Source organism: Protomyctophum bolini (genome assembly GCF_963924005.1).
Source record: "Protomyctophum bolini genome assembly, chromosome: 3".
NCBI classification, from domain to species: domain Eukaryota; kingdom Metazoa; phylum Chordata; class Actinopteri; order Myctophiformes; family Myctophidae; genus Protomyctophum; species Protomyctophum bolini.
In genome coordinates, this window is record NC_137864.1 from 17,187,416 (window position 1) to 17,207,115 (window position 19,700).

Consider the following 19,700-nt stretch of genomic DNA (forward strand, 5'->3'; position numbering starts at 1 on the left):
ACACTCTGCAGACTCAGAGAGGATGCTCTCAGTCTCAGCAGCAGCAGTAGTGTGTGCAGACGCTGCAGACTCAGAGAGGATGCTCTCAGTCTCAGCAGCAGTAGTAGTGTGTGCAGACTCTGCAGACTCAGAGAGGATGCTCTCAGTCTCAGCAGTAGTGTGTGCAGACTCTGCAGAGACAGAGGGGATGCTCTCATTCAACAGCTTGCTGCTCCGCTGCTGGTCGCTCTGCAGCGCCTCGGTGGTCCCCAGAGCTTCTTCAAAGAGCCGGACCATCTCCGTGGCGGTGTGGGCCATCACCGCCTGCAGCACGCACTCCACGCGTGCACGAAACACCGCCGAGGACGAAGACGAAGACATTTTGTTCAAACCTTCGGAAACAAGGACTGAAGGACAACACGCGTGTGGTGTGCACGTGGGTGGTGGAGCCATTATGTCCGTACGTTAGACCCCACCTAAACTTTAACATACAACGCACGAAAATTATAATAATATAAGAATTAAGTTTCTATACATCCAGATTGTTTTGATTGTGAATCTCTCTTGATGATCAGTCCGCCATAGCTCCGAATCAGTGTTGCCAGGTTTTGTGAGAGAATTAAGCAACGAGGTATGTGAAAACAATCCCAAAAAGAAGCGAGCCTGGCCTTCGCCCTCCTTTGTAAATAATCAGAAAATCCTAGACAATTAGAAAAAGGTGGAATATTTTGTAAACATTTTAACAAAGCAAATCTTGTCAAGGGGTCCTGGGGTCCTTCCTGGCATAAAATGTTTTCATGAATTTGGCTGTCCTAAGTGTCCTTGTCTTGAAAATGAAACCCTGGTTAAACAACATTAGGAAACAACCCACCTTATCCACCCTTGGCCTTATGTAAACAAGTCTTAGTGCTTTTCTTTTTTACTTAATAAAAATGTAAATCACAGAAATAACAAATCCAATGTCGCTTATAATCCGCGGACATGGCAACACTGCTTCGCATGCCTGATCATTAGGCTTCGTCGTACCACCGGCCGGGACATGGCTGATCTACAAGCCCACAACGCGTCGCCCACTCGACGCCCTGTGAGCTTCTAGATCGGTCATGTCCCGGCCGCGATAGGCGTAACACAGGATTCGCGCTTACGACAGTTTGACAGACACATACCATTACTGCACTTTACGGTAGCCGTGTTTAACGTGCTGCTGCTGCTGCTGGCATTTTTTAATTCAGACAGCTGCCAAAAGGTACAGAAAGTTGTTCTGTTGTTCTTATTATTGCATGATCAGCTTTGATACATTTGGCGGTGTTCTCCGCCCATCTTGCCGTTACGAACACGGCTGTAGTTATGTTTGACAAGCTTGATTGTTAAGTTGTTTAATGGATTACAATATCAACTATATTAAACGCCCTTTCAGCCTTTGATCAATATATGTATTTTATTGAAAGCAAAAGTCAGACTCGATCAAATACATATATGAATGTCTTAATCCAAAACGCCTTTTGTCAATTTAAAGGTCCTATAGCCTATAACGCTTTTTGATGCACTGACTATTTTGTGAATGCTGGCTGTTTGTGTTTACCTTTTAGGGCAGTGGTTCCCAAAGTGGGGTCCGGGAACCCCCAGGGGTCCTTGAGGGAGTTCCAGGGGGTCCCCAGCTAAATTATATAGTTTGGAAGCAAATTAACCCTTATGGGTCTGTAACTCAAATGGAACCAAATGGACATTTGTACGCTCAGTCAGAGTTAAATTAACATTGATTTTACAATATAAATTGGGGGTCCTAGAGATAAACATGCCATTAAATGGGGGTCCATAGATGAACATGTCAAACTGGGGGTACTTGAAATTAAACGGGTTGAGAATCACTGCTAGCGCCGTAAAAGTCTTCTCTTATGGGGGTCCCTGGCATATCTTTTCAAATGGGGTCTGCGGGCTAATTAGTGTCAATTTGGGGGTCCTTGACATGAAAAAGTTAGGGAACCACTGTTGTTGTTTATAGAGTTATTAAGTTACTGTACAGTAGCTATAGCTTATAGCTATAATGTTATTTGCCTTGCCCAGGCAATGCGCATTGGACTGCCCGCAGAGACATTACAAGGCGTGTCTATGAAATCACTGGTCCTGGTGAGTGCATGTTCTATGCATTCTTTCTGCACATTTATTGACACTTGCATCAGTGGTTTTCAACCAGTGGTCCGGGGACCACCAGTTGTCTCTGTCGAGGTTCCAGGTGGTCCCCCCAGCTAAATGATGGAAAGTTGGCAACCAAATGGAGCCTTATAAATCTTTAACTCTTGAGAGTTTCATTTTTACACTCAAGAGTTCAATTATTGTTAAACATCCGCATTACTTAATTTACAAGAAGTCCACACATTAGAACAGGAACAGTAGAGAACAATTGTTATTTTGACCAAAGTTTGCCTGTTCTCTCCTATGGAACATCAACATTATATAAAATGCAATACCAATTGGTATTACTACAGGAGAGAAATAATCAACTTAAGTTAAGTTTCCAGATTTTTTGTGAGCAGTTTACATACGTCGAAATGTATGAACTTGACAGGAGAGATTTCTCGGTGACTGACTATGACTCAACAAGACCTAGTCGGTTAAAATGTTGCAATTTGTTGTCTTAAAATAAAGTAAATCTCAGAGTTCTGAAAACTTCTTCCTCTTCCTTGATGTTTGCCTTGATGCCTGACATCCAGCACCTGGCCTGAATATAGGCATTGAGATGCACACAATCTTCTCTGTCAACTAAGCAATGGTACACTCATGCACCACAAGGTTGTGTCAAATAGTACAATATTGGATTTGCATGTTTGTTTGGCTTTGGTGTTTCTATATTTTATATATAGCAAGAAAGGAAAATGGCAGTACAAGTTTTGTATTTGGCATCAATACAACATGGAATTGTGGACAAAATGTCATCCAACGATAACAAAACATTGAGGCTTCGCTAAATGTCATCAAAGGTCTGTGGCTCAAATGCAGAATAAATAACGGGCCTTGATATGAAAACGGTTGACAACCACTGACTTACATGATTACACTGGGAATGCATTGTTCTGGGAGTGCAATAATAGTGAATCGAACAAATATGTTAAATAGGATTGATAAGGACTGTTATTCAAAGGTTAGATTTAGAAGCATTAATGGTCCATGGTTTTTAAGATGGGAATTGACGTCACATTGTTGTTATTATTGTTGAATACCCATATATGGGCATACCAACACTGACATCATCACTTGGATCTTCAGATGGGAATGATAACACATCACTCTGACAGCGGAATAATGACATAATTTTGACATCACTCTGACAGCACACAGTGTACAAACTGCCACACTATGTTGAGGTTATTCTAAACGAGTGAAAAACAACAAAACCGTCATAAAGGTATTTGGGGACGTGGATCATGGCCTTACGCCTCACCATTAACTCCAACAACCCGCCCCTGGTGGCGCTGTTGGCTGCAGAGCACGTGAAGGGGAGCGTGAAGCTCTCTGTGGAGGAGGGCAAAGACACCAGGCTCCGCATCTCGGATGCTCTGCATTTCACGGATGTTAACTCCATTGCACGCTACCTGGCTTGCATGGCCCCCGCCCTGGGCCTTTACGGATCCAACATGATGGAACAGACAGAGGTGGAGCACTGGCTGGAGTTCAGCGCCCGGCGTCTCTGTGGTCAGACCGGGCTCACAGAAGCCCTGGAGGACCTGGACAAGACCCTGTCCATCAGAACCTTCCTGGTGGGGAATATTGTCACCCTGGCTGACCTCTGTGTCTGGGCTGCACTCAATGGCCATGTGGAGTGGTCCGGTCAGGATGGATCCTTCCTCCATGTCCATCGATGGTTTAATCTCCTGGCTTCTCAGATGCCATTCACTGCTGTGGGCAGCAAGTGGACCAAGGGCAAAGCTCCCCCACATAAGTCCAACTCGGAGGAGAGGGAGAAAAAACAGGATGTGGGGAAATTTGTTGAGCTGCCAGGAGCTGAGATGCGAAAAGTCGTGGTCCGCTTTCCCCCAGAGGCCAGCGGGTACCTGCACATTGGCCATGCCAAAGCTGCTCTCCTGAACCAGCACTACCAGGTGACATTTCAAGGCAAGTTCATCATGCGCTTCGATGACACCAACCCTGAGAAGGAGAAGGAGGACTTTGAGAAGGTGATCCTGGAAGATGTTTCCATGCTACAGATATATCCGGACCAGTTCACATACACCAGCAACCACTTCCCCACCATCCAGCGTCTGGCAGAGCAGCTGCTGACTGAGTGCAAAGCCTACATCGATGACACGCCACCAGAGCAGATGAAGCAGGAGAGAGAGCAGCGCATTGAGTCCAAGAACCGCAGCAACTCGGTGGAGCAGAACTTTAAGATGTGGGAGGAGATGAAGGCTGGTACAGAGCGTGGTCAGACTTGCTGTATGAGAGCCAAGATCGACATGGCGTCCAACAACGGCTGCATGAGAGACCCCACCCTCTACCGCTGCAAGAACGCTCCCCATCCCCGCACAGGCAGCACTTACAAGGTGTACCCAACGTACGACTTTGCCTGTCCCATTGTGGACAGCGTAGAGGGGGTGACCCACGCTCTGAGGACCACCGAGTACCATGACCGTGATGACCAGTTCTACTGGGTGATCGATGCACTGCGACTCAGGAAGCCCTACATTTGGGAGTATGCCAGGCTCAACCTCAACAACACTGTACTGTCCAAGAGGAAGCTCGCCTGGTTCGTGGGCCAGGGCTACGTCGATGGCTGGGACGACCCCCGTTTCCCCACCGTCCGAGGAGTGCTGAGAAGAGGAATGACTGTCGAGGGCCTCAAACAGTTTATCGCTGCTCAGGGAGGATCCAGGTCGGTGGTGAACATGGAGTGGGACAAGATCTGGGCCTTTAACAAGAAGGTGATAGACCCTGTGGCTCCCAGATACACCGCATTGTCCAGCTCATATGTGGTCCCTGTTGACATCCCTGAAGCCGCTGAGGAGATGAAGGAGGCTGCCAAACACCCCAAGAATGAGGAGGTGGGGAAGAAGGAGGTGTGGTATGGACCCCGGGTGCTGGTGGAGGCGGGAGACGCAGAGACCTTCAAGGAGGGCGAGATGGTAACCTTCATTAACTTGGGGAACCTCGTCATCACCAAAATCAATAAGGATTCCAGTGGTAAGGTGCTTTCCATGGAGGCTTGTTTGAACCTGGACAACAAGGACTTCAAGAAGACCACCAAGATAACCTGGCTGGCGGTCACAAACAGAGCCCCACTGCTCCCTACAATCTGTGTCAACTACCAACACCTCATCTCCAAGCCTGTCCTGGGGAAAGAGGACGACTTCAAAGAGTACATCAACAAAGAAAGCAAGTTGGAGGAGAGGATGCTGGGAGATCCCTGTCTGAAGAACCTGAAGAAAGGTGACATTATCCAGCTGCAGAGGCGTGGCTTTTACATATGTGACCAGCCTTACGAGCCAATCAGCCCTAACAGCTGCAAGGAGAGCCCATGTGTGCTGATTTTCATCCCAGACGGACACACTAAAGACATGCCCACGGCCGGCTCCAAGGACAGGAGCAAGGCCCAGGCAGCCAAAAACACTCCCGCTGTCCCTGCCAAGTCTCCAGCAGCTAAAGCAGAGTTCAAACAGTTGACGGGGAAAGAGTATAAACCTGGAAACACCACACTTGCCTCCAGCTTTCCTCCTCCCACCTCCTCCACCACCCCCTCCTCAGCAGGCCTGCATGAGCAGGTAGCTGAACAGGGAGACGTTGTGCGGAAGCTGAAGTCGGAGAAAGCTCCAAAGGAGCAGGTTGATGCAGCCGTGAAACAGCTGCTAGCTCTGAAAGCACGGTACAAGCAGGCCACTGGCCAGGAATATAGGCCTGACAAAGCCCCCAAGGATCAGGTGGATGAGGCAGTGTCCCTGCTGGCCCTGAAGAACCAGTACAACAGCTTGAGCGGAGAGGACTACAAGCCTGTGGCTGCTGCAGGGGCCACCGGTGGAGAGGACAAGAACCGCAAGGAGAGGGAGAACAAGTCCGAGAAGCAGGGAGGACGAGGAGGATGGAAGAAGGCCAAGGGAGAGAAGGGTGGCCAAGGCAAGGACTCTTCAGGAGGCGCTGGAGGAGAAGGCCAGGCGCCCAAGAAGCAGACACGGTTGGGAATAGAAGCCAAGAAAGAGGAGAACCTGGCAGGCTGGTATTCCGAGGTGATAACCAAGGCAGAGATGATCGAGTATTATGACGTCAGTGGCTGTTACGTCCTCCGTCCGTGGTCCTTTGCCATCTGGGAGACCATCAAAGACTTCTTCGACAAGGAGATTAAGAAGATGGGAGTGGAGAACTGCTACTTCCCCATGTTTGTGTCCCAGGCTGCCCTGGAGAAGGAAGCGACCCACATCGCAGACTTTGCCCCAGAGGTGGCATGGGTGACTCGCTCGGGGAAGACGGAGCTGGCAGAACCCATTGCTGTCAGACCCACCAGTGAGACGGTGATGTACCCAGCCTACGCCAAATGGGTTCAGTCCCACAGAGACCTGCCCATCAAACTGAACCAGTGGTGTAATGTTGTGCGCTGGGAGTTTAAACATCCCCAGCCGTTCCTGAGGACCAGAGAGTTCTTGTGGCAAGAGGGACACACAGCCTTCGCCACCAAGGAAGAAGCAGCGGAGGAGGTGTTGCAGATCCTGGACTTGTATGCCAGAGTTTATGAGGAGCTGATGGCCATCCCTGTGGTAAAAGGCAGGAAGACGGAAAAGGAGAAGTTTGCCGGAGGGGATTACACCACCACAGTAGAGGCCTTCATCTCTGCTAGTGGCAGAGCCATCCAGGGAGCCACATCTCACCATCTGGGTCAGAACTTTGCCGAGATGTTTGGGATTGAGTTCGAGGACCCTAAGAAGCAGAAGCAGTTTGTGTACCAGAACTCGTGGGGCCTCACCACCAGGACCATCGGCGTTCTGACCATGGTCCACGGAGACAACATGGGCCTGGTGCTGCCGCCCCGTGTCGCCTGCCAACAGGTGATCATCATTCCCTGTGGTATCACAGCTGACCTGCCACAGGCAGAGAAAGACGCCATCATGGCCAAGTGTTCCCAGTATCTCAGCAGGCTGCGGAAAGCTGACGTCAGGGTGAAGGCTGACCTCCGAGACAACTACAAGCCTGGATGGAAGTTCGCCCACTGGGAACAAAAGGGAGTGCCAATCCGGCTGGAGGTCGGTCCTAAAGACATCAAGCAGAATCAGTGTGTTGCTGTGAGGAGAGACACGAAAGAGCGCCTCACTGTGGCAGAGGCTGAAGTGGAGAACAGACTCCCACATGTACTGGAGGAGATCCAGACCAACCTGTATAAGAAGGCTTGTGATGACCTGAAACAACACATGGTGGCTGCAGACTCAATGGAGGAGTTTCAGAAAGAACTGGACCAGGGCAAGATTGTCCAGATTCCGTTCTGCGGAGGCATCGACTGCGAGGACTGGATTAAGAAAACCACAGCCAGGGACCAGGACCTGGAGCCCGGGGCCCCGTCCATGGGAGCCAAGAGTCTGTGTATCCCCTTCGAACCCCTGAGGAAACCGCAGCCTGGACAGATGTGTGTGAGCGGCAAGGAAGCTGCTCAGTTCTACACCCTGTTTGGACGCAGCTACTAAACAAATATGACGATGGTGGACAGTGTGGTTTAACCCATTTAGACCTGAGGCCAATTAAAAAAAAAGGTTTTCAAAAATCTCAAAAATGTTTGTATGCTACTTTTCACTCATATGTGACTTGAAAAATGTATAAAGAAGCGTTGATAAAAAAAATTAATTAAAAAAGGCTTTCTCTGTGGGTTTTGCATGTTCTCCCCATGTCCCCTATGGTAGGTACTCACAAAAAACATGCAGTAATCCTGGTCTCTATAAACTACCTCCTCTTGGGCAGCCGGGGCGCCTGATGGAGGGGAAAGGAACTGGTCGGAATAACATGTTCCTTCCACGCGCTACGTCCGGCCGGGGAAACTCTCCCCTGTCAGGTGAAAAGAAGCAGCTTGGACTCCTCATGCATAGAAGGGAGCATGAGGTCAGGCCGCTGCCCCCCTAGGTTGGCAGAGGAAGTGTAGCGCTCCAGGATTACATTAGATAATTGACACTGGGTGAAAATAATGGGTTGCAAAATCGTGGGATAAGAAGAAAAAAAAAACAATGTTTCTATGTCAGTGGTTCTCAGTGGTTTTCTATGTCAAGGACCCCAAAAATGATATGTATTTGGCCACCGACCCCCATCTCAAAATATGTTGTTCCATGGACTATCCTCCTAATGTTGTTTTTCATATGATATCTTGGAACGCCCAAGAGTCCAGCTGTCCAAACTCCATAGTACTTGGTTTGGAAAATATGAAAACGTGGGTGCTCGGTAAAATAAAATGGTGTTAATTGTTACACTTTTGGTTCATTTTCCACTTTACACTCAGAATGTTAGTGATGTACTGTAGTTATTGCTGGAGAACAGCATCACTGTGTCCATTATTTCTTTTTCTTTCTGTCCTTTCCTCCTCGTGTTCCCTTGGTTACTGTACTCTGACTATCACTCGGACTATCTCAGGACCTCTGCAGAAAATGCTTCAATTGTACATGTGGTCTCGGTCCTTGCGTCTTTCTAAAATTACTTAGACTGGTCTTTCTATTTTTGGTTTCAAAGGGTGTTCTAAAAGTTTGCTGCCTTGGTAACTTAAGGATTTAAAGGGTATATTTCAATCATTTTAAAGGTAAAATATATGTATTTATTTTGCTTCATTTGGGTACATTCAAAGTTCTCTCTCAAAGGTTCTATTTCATTGTGTCTTAAAGCGAAAGCTTTGGTTCCAACTCTGGGTTTTCTAAAATGGTCCTTATGGTCTCAAACTGGCAGCACTATATTCTTATAACTATTAAGATAATTCCTTTGGGTTTCCTTTTTTCTGGTGGCCTGGACATTATAATTTAAGATCCCGCCTCTAGCGGCCGCGTAGCAGCCGGAGTCTGCTAACCGTGTGCGGATGGGGCCGATCTATGACTGGGTATTTTGGGAATAAATTCAATGCATGTAAGATCACAGGCATTCTAGGGCTATACCCTACATTGTTGTGCATGTCCAGTTCTGTTTGCCTTGCTCCCTCTGGTGTTCCCACATGTTGACATGTCATCTTGCCTCTGTTTCCATGCCGACGTCGTCATCATCATCATAGACCGTCCTGGTGAGCGGGTTGATGTTCCAGCTGCTGAGGACTGTCGGACTGAGAGCGTTTTCCATGGCATCCGAGACGTACACATCTGGCACGCATTCTACAGCCTTTGTCACCTGTCCCAACGACACGGTGGCAAGAGACCTGGCCAGGTGACAGTCTGTCTCTATCCATAATGGCTGTATCCATATTTTCTCATGATATGTTAAGAATTAGGATTATAGATATGATCCAAAAGGAAGCACACACATCTCAGAAAACTCCGTACAATGAGAAAGAAGGGTTGTCCGCACACCTAATATATGTTCTCCCAGGAAACTTTTATTAAATAAACGTTTTTTCGAACCTTCTGGGTCTTCGTTTAATAAAAGCAGATACACGGTGTTGTGCCTTCTTTCTCATTGTAAGAATTAGGATTATAGCTTATTGATTGATTGATTTATTAGCATTAATGCAAAAAGCACAGCAAAGTAGAGTTAAATACAATATAAGAGGATTTTAAACCAAAGAAAGCCTATGGCTTGTTTCCATTGAGGTCCTTCATATTCAGTTCATAGTTTGGTTAGAAGTAAAAAATAAATATCTACAGACTTGTTACTGTAGTCAGTTTTTTCTGGAGCCAGTTTCATCTTCTCATCATCACATCACAGGTTAACATGTGTAAAGAAGTGGCTGAAATATGTTTTTGGGTGTGCCGTGCAGTCAGTGTGCACGCTATCATTTGTAGTTTCCATGAGAATAGGGCATAGGTTTTCTGGCAGCACTGAAAAATCTGCCATTCCTTTTCCCCATAGAGATTTACAAACATGTTTATTTACATCAATTATTTTAAGCCTTGAATCAAGCCATCCAGGATCCTGGTTGATCATGACCATAAAACCTTTGATAGACTGAAAAGGAGAAAATAAAAATAAAAGCTAAACAAAGGATATTTATTAAGAAAGGCGGCTAATTGGCACACTCAGCCTTTCTCTGTATTCCATGCAGGCACTAACAAAATATCCTGTATTCACGCTACATATTTATTTAGCCCCTCACAGCACTTGGCTCCACTTGTAGATTTGATTGTGGTTAATTGATCCATTTGTTTCTCACAGAGGTATTGTGGAGAAGAAGCTGGCTGCTTGTGTCAACATCATCCCTGCCATCAAATCTGTGTAAGTTTGTCCGGTCAGCGAGGGCACCTGATGGAGGGGAAAGGAAATGGTTGGAATAATGTGTTCCTTCATACGTCCTACCGGGGAAACTCCCCTCGGTTAGGTGATAAGAAGCGACCTGCTCACTCCTCATGCATTGCAAGGACTGTCTAAAGAGGACGAGACACGAAGACCGTACGGGCGACGCCATGTTGCTCCATGGCGCTCCATGGAAGGAAAGAAACATGTGCAGTTGAGACCAAGGAAGCTGAACGCGGAAGTGTTGGCTGCATATAGCCCATTGCGCATGTTTCTTTCCTTCCATGGAGCAAGCATTAGCTCAGTTCGGGGCTCTCCCCACTTCCCAGGTAGGCGGGAGGGAGTGTATCGTCCAGGATTAAAGCTTAGGCAATTGGCACCGGGTGAAAAATGAGTTACAAAATCGTGGGAGAAAGAAAATGTAGGGAAAGAATTATGTAATTATAAAGTTTAATTGAATAGCAATTCAAATGTCTTTTCAGTGAGAGAGAGAGGAATGTAATTGCTCTTTTTGATTCTCATAATTTGTTCTGAGTTGCATAACTCGGAATGTACACCAAACTGCTGTGTAGGCTGCAGCACTTCATATGCAGTAACTCCCACGCACCTCTTCAAACAAAACAACAAAGTGTACATTTTTCTCCTTAGGCCTGTTTTGCTTTGTTGAATATTAGCCTACAACAGCCAGCCAACAGTTGGAACAGTTTAATTTAAAATCTGCCAATATGTAATGACAGGCAGGCTGACCCACATACCCTTACCTTGTAACTCTTTAGATATAGAGAGAGAAATGAAAGGCAAACAATGTTTAGGATGGGCCAGAACCGCTGGACATCCGAGGGAGGGCAGAATCCGTTTTACCGGCCCGGCAGGCCGGCCGGTAAACAGGGCCGGCCGGTCCTTAAAAGGGCCGGCCGGTCCTTAAAAGGGCCGGCCGGTAAAAAGGGCCGGTAAAAAGGGCCGGTAAAAAGGGCCGGTAAAAAGGGCCGGCCGGTCCTTAAAAGGGCCGGCCGGTAAAAAGGGCCGGTAAAAAGGGCCGGCCGGTCCTTAAAAGGGCCGGCCGGTCCTTAAAAGGGCCGGCCGGTCCTTAAAAGGGCCGGCCGGTCTTAAAAGGGCCGGCCGGTCTTAAAAGGGCCGGCCGGTTGTAAAAAGGGCCGGCCGGTCGTTTTAAGGGTCGGCCGGCCGGATTTTTTTTTTTTTTTTTTTTTTTTTTTTTTTTTCCAAGTTAATTTTTTTTTTTGGTAACTCTGTCATTTCTCAACCGTTTTGGATGGGGGTGGTCTCATTTGAATCGTGTTGCGTTCCCGGGGGCGTCTTTGGGGGTCTCAAGGTTCGGGGACCCCCCGGGGACCCCCAGGGACCCCCAAATGGTAACTCTGTCATTTCTCTACCGTTTTGGATGGGGGTGGTCTCATTTGAATCGTGCCGCCCCCCCGGGGGCATCCTTGGGGGTCTCAAAGTTGGGGGACCCCCCGGGACCCCCAGGGACCCCCAAATGGTAACTGTCATTTCTCAACCCTTTTGGATGGGGGTTGTCTCATTTGAATCGTGCCGCCCCCCCGGGGGCATCCTTGGGGGTCTCAAAGTTGGGGGACCCCCCGGGACCCCCAGGGACCCCCAAATGGTAACTCTGTCATTTCTCAACCGTTTTGGATGGGGGTGGTCTCATTTGAATCGTGTCGCGTCCCCGGGGGAGTCTTTGGGAGTCTCAAGGTTGGGGGGCCCCCAGGGACCCCCAGGGACCCCCAAATGGTAACTCTGTCATTTCTCAACCGTTTTGGATGGGGGTGGTCTCATTTGAATCGTGTTGCGTCCCCGGGGGTGTCTTTGGGGGTCTCAAAGTGCGGGGACCCCCCCATGGTAACTATCAATTCTCAACTGTTTTGGACAGGGGTTGGTTGGAATCGTGTTGCCTCTATGGGCGCATTATCGGGAGGAGGTTCGGGGACCCCCACATGGTAAATCTTGACATTGTCATGATAGATATTTATTTATGGGAGGGAGACAGAGAGAACAATTTGCATATTATTCTTACTATAGCTCTCTCACACACACACTTTTCAGTAATGGACATTTAACCAATCTATTTCCCTCTGACAAGGCTCGCCGTTACCCGACAAAACTGTGCAATTAATTACTCAATTACTGTGCAATAAACAGTCAAGCCACAACGAAAATGTATTTTGTTGCTTTTATATAAAACTAGAAATAAACACATACACTAATGTAAACTGTGGTTACAATAAAATAGACCAGTCCGTACGATGTGTTAGCTAACTAGCATGGTTCTGTTGTTAGCATTCCTCATTGAAGCATGCAGTAGTGCAAAGCAGGTACATTTTACTGTAAAAACAAAAATAGACGAAACGCACCATTAACAGCAGATATACAAGCCACTAAAGTGTCTTCTTTTTCAAGTCATGATTGATTGGTTGGTTTATTAAGTTTGCAGAATTACAGTACATTTCAAGTACAACTCAATACAACTGTTAAAGGCGGTTGACGTAAGTCGCAACTATTAATTAATACGTTGTATGGCGGTTTATTATACGTTGTGGCGGTTTGATGAATACGTCGGCATATTAGAACTCCTCGTGGCGGTTTGATGACTCGTCGGGTCTATAGCTACCCATTTGCGACGTAAAAGGTTGACTTTGGTATTTTTATTTTGCCTGCCGCGGTGCAGGTTATTTATCCTAGTAGTACAAATCTCGAAATTAATGTAGTCCTTTGGTAGTGTAGCGGTCAGCGCTCTCGCCCCTGGAGTCACTGCTCCATGTAGGTGCGAGTTCGAAACTTGCACATGGCAAACTTTTTTTTTTAAATGTTCTTTTTTAGCCTATATTGTGTATGGACACAATAGCTACATTTTAGACTGTATCATTATTGTATATTATATTAAAAAAAATAGACAAACAGACAAACAGACAGACAGACAGACAGACAGACAGGCAGGCAGACAGACAGACAGGCAGACAGACAGACAGTGTGTGCGTGCGTATACAGTGTGTGTGCGTGCATGCGCATACATTGTGCGTGCGTGTATGCGTGCGTGCGTGCGTACGTGCGTGCGTATACAGTCTGTGTGTGTGCGTGCGTGTGTATACAGTGTTTGTGTGTGTGTGCGTGCGTATACAGTGTGTGTGTGTGCGTGCATGCATATACAGTGTGTGTGTGTGTGCGTGCGTATACAGTGTGTGTGTGTGTGTGCGTGCGTGCGTATACAGTGTGTGTGTGTGTGTGTGCGTGCGTGCGTATACAGTGTGTTTGTGTGTGTGTGTGTGTGCGTGCGTGCGTATACAGTGTGTGTGTGTGTGTGTGCGTGCGTGCGTATACAGTGTGTGTGTGTGTGTGTGCGTGCGTGCGTATACAGTGTGTTTGTGTGTGTGTGTGTGTGCGTGCGTATACAGTGTGTGTGTGTGCGTGTGTGCGTATACAGTGTGTGTGTGCGTGTGTGCTTCATCGTATTTATTATTATTAATATTTATATTTATACTTCATTGTATTTAATATTATTATTATTATTATTATTATTTATATTTATACTTCATCGTATTTATTATTATTAGTATTTTATGTCTTTTCCTACTTGAATCCGTAGCCACTGGCACTGCCTGGTTTGTCCATCTGTACCTGCATGCATAGATTGATTGCTCAGTAGGGCCAGTAGGGCCAAGTTAGGGTCCTAGGAAGGAGGGAGGAAGGAAGCAAGGAAGGAGTGTGAGTGTGTGTGTGTGTGTGTGTGTGTGTGTGTGTGTGTGTGTGTGTGTGTGTGCCACTCGACTCCTATACATCATTTAGCATACCAAGTACCCCAATTGCATTGCACACACACACACACACACACACACACACACTCACACTCACACTCACACTCCTTCCTTCCTTGCTTCCTTCCTTCCTTCCTCCCTCCTTCCTAGGGCCCTAACTGGGCCCTACTGGGCCCTATTGGGTCCTACTGGGTCCTACTGGGTTCTACTGGGCCCTACTGGGCTTCCTTGCTTCCTTCCTTTCTCCCTCCTTCCTAGGGCCCTAACTTGGCCCTACTGGCCCTACTGAGCAATCAATCTATGCATGCAGGTACAGATGGACAAACCAGGCAGTGCCAGTGGCTACGGATCCAAGTAGGAAAAGAGATAAAATAATAATAATAATAAAAATATGATGAAGTATAAATATAAATAATAATAATAATAATAATAATAATAATAATAAATACAATAAAGTATAAATATAAATATAAATAATAGTAATAGTAATAGTAATAGTAATAGTAATAATAATAATAATAATAATAATAATATTAAATACAATGAAGTATAAATATTATTATTATTAATAATAATAATAATAAATACGATGAAGCACGCACGCACGCACACACACTGTATACGCACACACTGTCTGTCTGTCTGCCTGCCTGCCTGCCTGCCAATCTATCTGTCTGTCTGTTTGTCTGTCTATTTTTTTTAAATATAATATACAATAATGATACAGTCTAAAATGTAGCTATTGTGTCCATACACAATATAGGCTAAAAAAGAACATTTAAAAAAAAAGTTTGCCATTAATGCACTTTAGCTGTTATCAATGTTAGCACTTAGCATCTCTAGTTCCCATTGATGTTAGACACAAATGAACAATGTTATCTCAACCATGTGTTTATATTCAAGTGTATGGAATATGCATTCAACAGGGTACTGTAGATGTGCGCATGCGCGAAGAGCGAAGACCCGTTGTTTTCTCATGCATTTTTTTTTTTACATTTTTATTTCATTTTTTAAAACATTACAATTATGCATGAGATAAAATAAAGTATTTCATACATTCATTCATTAGCAACTACATTGGCGAATCAATTCATATCAAATTCACATAATAATATTAAGACAATGACAATTTCTTGAACGCAATGTAATTCAAAACATGTCACATTACATTTCATTTCAAACACATTTTACATAATGAAGCATACAGCACAAGTGAAACATCTTGTCATATTTGGAAAAAAAAAAGTTTCAAAAAATAATCCACATTTTTTCAAAACATTTCAGCAGTTTTAGGACTCCCTATCACGAGTTGGCGGCCTCCCTGAAAAATCACAACGTCCGATGCGCCCTGTATAATTAATAATAATAATAACTGTATAATTCATCATAGAAAATGTATGAATAAATATTAACACAATTTTGCCTTGACATTTAGTCTAAATTAACTTTAAGAGGATTTGATTTTTAAAATGCTGTTATACAAATTAAATGCATCATGATTAAATAAATGACAATTTGAATTGAATGTCAATAAATCCATTACAATGAAAATGATGAGTGAGTAAGTGCAACAAGCTAACCCCCACGTCCAAAAAAGTAGATAAATGACAGAGTTACAATTTGGGGGTCCCTGAGACCTTGAGACCCCCAAAGACGCCCCCGGGGGGGCGAGACGATTCAAATGAGACCACCCCCGTCCAAAACGGTAGAGAAATGACATAGTTACCATTTGGGGGTCCCCGGGGGCCCCCAACCTTGAGACCCCCAAAGACGCCCCCAGGGACGCGACACGATTCAAATGACACCACCCCCGTCCAAAACGGTAGAGAAATGACAGAGTTACCATTTGGGGGTCCCTGGAGGTCCCCCAACTTTGAGACCCCCAAGGATGCCCCCGGGGGGGCGACACGATTCAAATGAGACCACCCCCATCCAAAACGGTAGAGAAATGACAGAGTTACCATTTGGGGGTCCCTGGGGGTCCCGGGGGGTCCCCCAACTTTGAGACCCCCAAGGATGCCCCCGGGGGGGGCGGCACGATTCAAATGAGACCACCCCCATCCAAAACGGTAGAGAAATGACAGAGTTACCATTTGGGGGTCCCTGGGGGTCCCGGGGGGTCCCCCAACTTTGAGACCCCCAAGGATGCCCCCGGGGGGGGCGGCACGATTCAAATGAGACCACCCCCATCCAAAACGGTTGAGAAATGACAGAGTTACAAAAAAAAAAAAATTAACTTAAAAAAAAAAAAAAAAAAAAAAAAAAAAAAATCGGCCGGCCGGCCCTTTTTACGACCGGCCGGCCCTTTTTACGACCGGCCGGCCCTTTTTACAACCGGCCGGCCCTTTTAAGACCGGCCGGCCCTTTTTAGACCGGCCGGCCCTTTTAAGGACCGGCCGGCCCTTTTAAGACCGGCCGGCCCTTTTAAGGACCGGCCGGCCGGCCCTTTTTACCGGCCTGCCGGGCCGGTAAAACGGATTCTGCCCTTGCTGGAGGATCCTGTGTGACTATAGGAAGAAATGGTCAATATGCATACCTGCTTACCTTATCAACATCTGCATGGCTTGTCATGTGGGGTACTAATGAAAACATGGATATAATGTTTACTGAATAGAGGGGGCATTTTTTACATAAAGTAGTTTAGAGACTGAAGAGAGTTTAAGTGAAAGTCTAACTAAACTCAGTCCATGTAAACATAATTATGTTCCTTCCCTTGAGTAGTGGGGGCTGAATCCGAGTGTGGGGGAAAAAAAGGTGAACTTCCACGGCACTCCGCTCAGTTGAGTTTTAAAAGCCTTTATTGTCATGGTCTTTTTTTTAATCTTTTGCCCAGCAACCCATTTAGGCCTGACCTCAAAATAAATAAATATATCTTCTAAATCCTCCAATTTTCTGAAATAAATATTTTCACGATTTTTCAAAAATAGCAGACCTAGATCTGCTATTTTTCAATAGCAAAATTATAACAATGATTAAAACACCAAAAGGGGTTCCCGGCCAAAATTGGTTAAAGCCATGACAAAGGCTTTTTAAAATTCAACTGAATTATTTGAATGCATTGTAGAAATGCATGGTTTTGAAAGTTGTACAGTACAACATGGCTGAATGTTTTATTTAGTGCAGTAGTCAGTCCTTTGGGCACATGTTTTGATCAGGAGATGATAGATTATTATACTTTATTCTTGTTGTCCTCAGATATGAATGGCAGGGTAAGATTGAGGAGGACAGTGAAGTGCTGCTGGTAAGTGTCTGTTACCCAACATGATGCTAGAATCTACAACTCAGTTTAAAACCCAGTTTTATGTATTTTCTTTGACTGTTTAGGTATCTAGTATTTCAACAACAATATTAAGCAATCATTAGTAGAGAACTAAAGCTCTATAAGCACAAAAGTAGCAGATCTACAAGCACAAAGCGCGTCGCGTCAAGTTTCAAGCTTGTGGATCTGCTACTTTTTATACTTTAGTGTGACGATGTTAGTATACGTAGGCAAGTAGGTTATTAATTTATGAAAAAAACTGTTAAAATATGGAGATGAGGTTACTGCCCAACAGCATCGATATACTGTAGGCCTATAATAAATGACATTTGGTAACATTTCTTATCCGAAAAACGACAAACCATGTTAAACAAGTTAATAAAGCTCATCCACAAAAGCACAATCACGTATTTGCAGGAAAGAAACTGAGGGCAGGACAGAAAAGCCTTATTTGAACTGCAGTTGGCTTAATTAACTGATGATTCAACTAATTTGTTGTGCTTTTAGATGATCAAGACCAGAAGTACTAAAGTGCCTGCCCTTGCCGAATATGTCCGGTAAGATATAATCAATGTATACTGTGGCCAGAGGTGGTAGAAAGAGGTTGCTAGCCTGCAAGTGAACTATAATCCCTTTTTTTTTATTAGGGTTTATCACTAATGTCATTGTGGGTTCATAGTTTAGGACCACCTTCCTAATAATGACCTGTTCTGTTCAACCACATAAAACCCACTTGGTTGACTGGAGTCCCCCAGGGGCCTATATTAGGCCCCTTCCCGGTTTTCCCTCTGCACTAAATGTTTTGGGTGAAAGTAGCACATCTACAACCTTGTAGTTCTGCCGTTTGTGTCGAATGTTCAGTCCAGAATAGTATGTAATAGTATGTAGTAGTAGTAATGTATTCACTTTCACACAGCGGCCATGTTGCTCTCACGTCATATTTGCTGGTTGGGAATACCAACCAACAGAGGTAGAATTTATTATCTGTGACTGAGAGTTTACAAATGAACTCTCAGTTAATTTGTAAGTGTACATTTGGTTCCATCTGTATACTTTCAGAGTTATGGTGGTCCTTGGAACCACTTGTTCAATCACATCTTAAGTCGTGACTACAGTTGCTTTAGCAGGTTATAAGTGAGCCCTTTGTTTACAGAAACCAAATTGTGTTATCAAATGAATAGAATTCAAAGCAGATGATAATTATGTTGCATCTTGACATTGACATTAAAACTAAAACGAGAAAAGCATGTCATTGTGACCGTGGCAGGTGCAATTAATTAAAGGGAACATTGCTGTCATTATGTCATAATATTTTCTAAACCCTTTATACTCAGATGATTCAAAGTGGAGCAGTTGGTTCACGCTATCACAGCCTTGACTGTGCCTGTGCGTCAAGGTCATTATAATTAAAGCTAAACTAAAAATGAAACATTTTCGTTAACTGAAACTGTATTGTCTTTACAAAACTAATGACAACTAAATTATAAATTGCCCTTACTTTTTCTCGACAAACGGTATCTTTTATTACACAATAGACTTTACTAACCCTGGCCTTTTTTAATCCTGCACATGACAAAAAACCCAAAGTATAACACTAATAAAAACTAAAAACTAATCGTTGTCACAAAGAAAAATCTAATACAAACTAGCAAACCCGCTTTAAAACCGAATTTAAACTAACTGAATTAGAAGAGAAAAAAAAAGTTTAAACTAAAACGAAACTATAATGACAAATCCCAAAATATTATAACCTTGGCATGTGTGTGCGGATAACTCCCATTGATTGGTTGTGCTTTCCAGCTCCAACCACCCCTATGAAGTGGCTGAAGTCATTAGCCTGCCAATCGACCAGGGCAACCCGCCCTACCTCAAGTGGATCGGAGACGTGGTTCCCGAATAAAGACAACTAAACATACTGGCACATTTGTGAAGCAACAAAAACGTTTACCTTTCAGCAGAATTTACATCATTCCATAGTTACTGAACATGAACTGTATACTCGTGGAATAGTAAAAGTCAATAAAGATGCCCTGTGGATTTCATTATTATTTGGTTTTGTTAGTTTTATTTTTCCTGGCAAAATACAAGGTATTTAGTTTTTGTCTGTTTTGTTTCTCCCCATCCCCTTTCTCCAAGAGGACCAAGCCTAACGGCTTTCTTGTGACTATCCTTTTGAATGTAATTTCAATAAAGTAATCAAAACAAAAACCCTTTTAATGTCAGTTGCTCAACCTGGCCACTAGGTGGCAACATTGGTTAAAACAGAAAATGTTCTAGATCTAGATTCTAGACTAAAACATTCCCTGGGACTC

At 44.8% G+C, this 19,700-nt stretch overlaps 2 protein-coding genes across 4 annotated transcripts; both read left to right on the forward strand.

Moving 5' to 3' along the window:
• The first annotated feature begins 3 nt into the window (after positions 1 to 3).
• LOC308312801 (protein CutA homolog) lies at positions 4 to 19,436 on the forward strand. 3 transcript variants are annotated; one of them, XM_080759518.1, is made up of 7 exons: positions 1,172 to 1,225; positions 2,044 to 2,106; positions 9,188 to 9,336; positions 10,282 to 10,341; positions 17,325 to 17,370; positions 17,896 to 17,945; positions 19,189 to 19,436. In XM_080759518.1, exons 2-7 carry the CDS (start codon positions 2,047 to 2,049, stop codon positions 19,286 to 19,288), a joined length of 465 nt encoding a protein of 154 aa, XP_080615644.1. In that variant the 5' UTR covers positions 1,172 to 1,225; positions 2,044 to 2,046; the 3' UTR covers positions 19,289 to 19,436. The 3 variants fall into 3 exon arrangements, with proteins under 3 accessions (XP_080615643.1, XP_080615645.1, XP_080615644.1); XM_080759517.1 differs by lacking the exons at positions 1,172 to 1,225; positions 2,044 to 2,106 and adding an exon at positions 4 to 439; XM_080759519.1 differs by lacking the exon at positions 2,044 to 2,106 and having other exon boundaries at positions 1,152 to 1,225.
• On the forward strand, positions 3,317 to 7,641 carry LOC308312761 (bifunctional glutamate/proline--tRNA ligase-like). Its single transcript, XM_080759468.1, has one exon. The coding sequence runs from the start codon at positions 3,402 to 3,404 to the stop codon at positions 7,632 to 7,634; it is 4,233 nt and encodes a 1,410-aa protein (XP_080615594.1). The 5' UTR covers positions 3,317 to 3,401; the 3' UTR covers positions 7,635 to 7,641.
• Positions 19,437 to 19,700: the final 264 nt, after the last annotated feature.

Excerpts from the sequence above, each read along its gene's own strand:
- LOC308312801 (XM_080759517.1), top strand. The coding sequence starts at position 23 with ATGCTCTCAGTCTCAGCAGCAGCAGTAGTGTGTGCAGACGCTGCAGAC. Across the intron at positions 9,337-10,281 it reads GTGGCAAGAGACCTGGCCAG|AGGTATTGTGGAGAAGAAGC; the intron begins GTGACAGTCTGT and ends TGTTTCTCACAG. Across the intron at positions 10,342-17,324 it reads ATCCCTGCCATCAAATCTGT|ATATGAATGGCAGGGTAAGA; the intron begins GTAAGTTTGTCC and ends TGTTGTCCTCAG.
- LOC308312761 (XM_080759468.1), top strand. The coding sequence starts at position 3,402 with ATGGCCTTACGCCTCACCATTAACTCCAACAACCCGCCCCTGGTGGCG.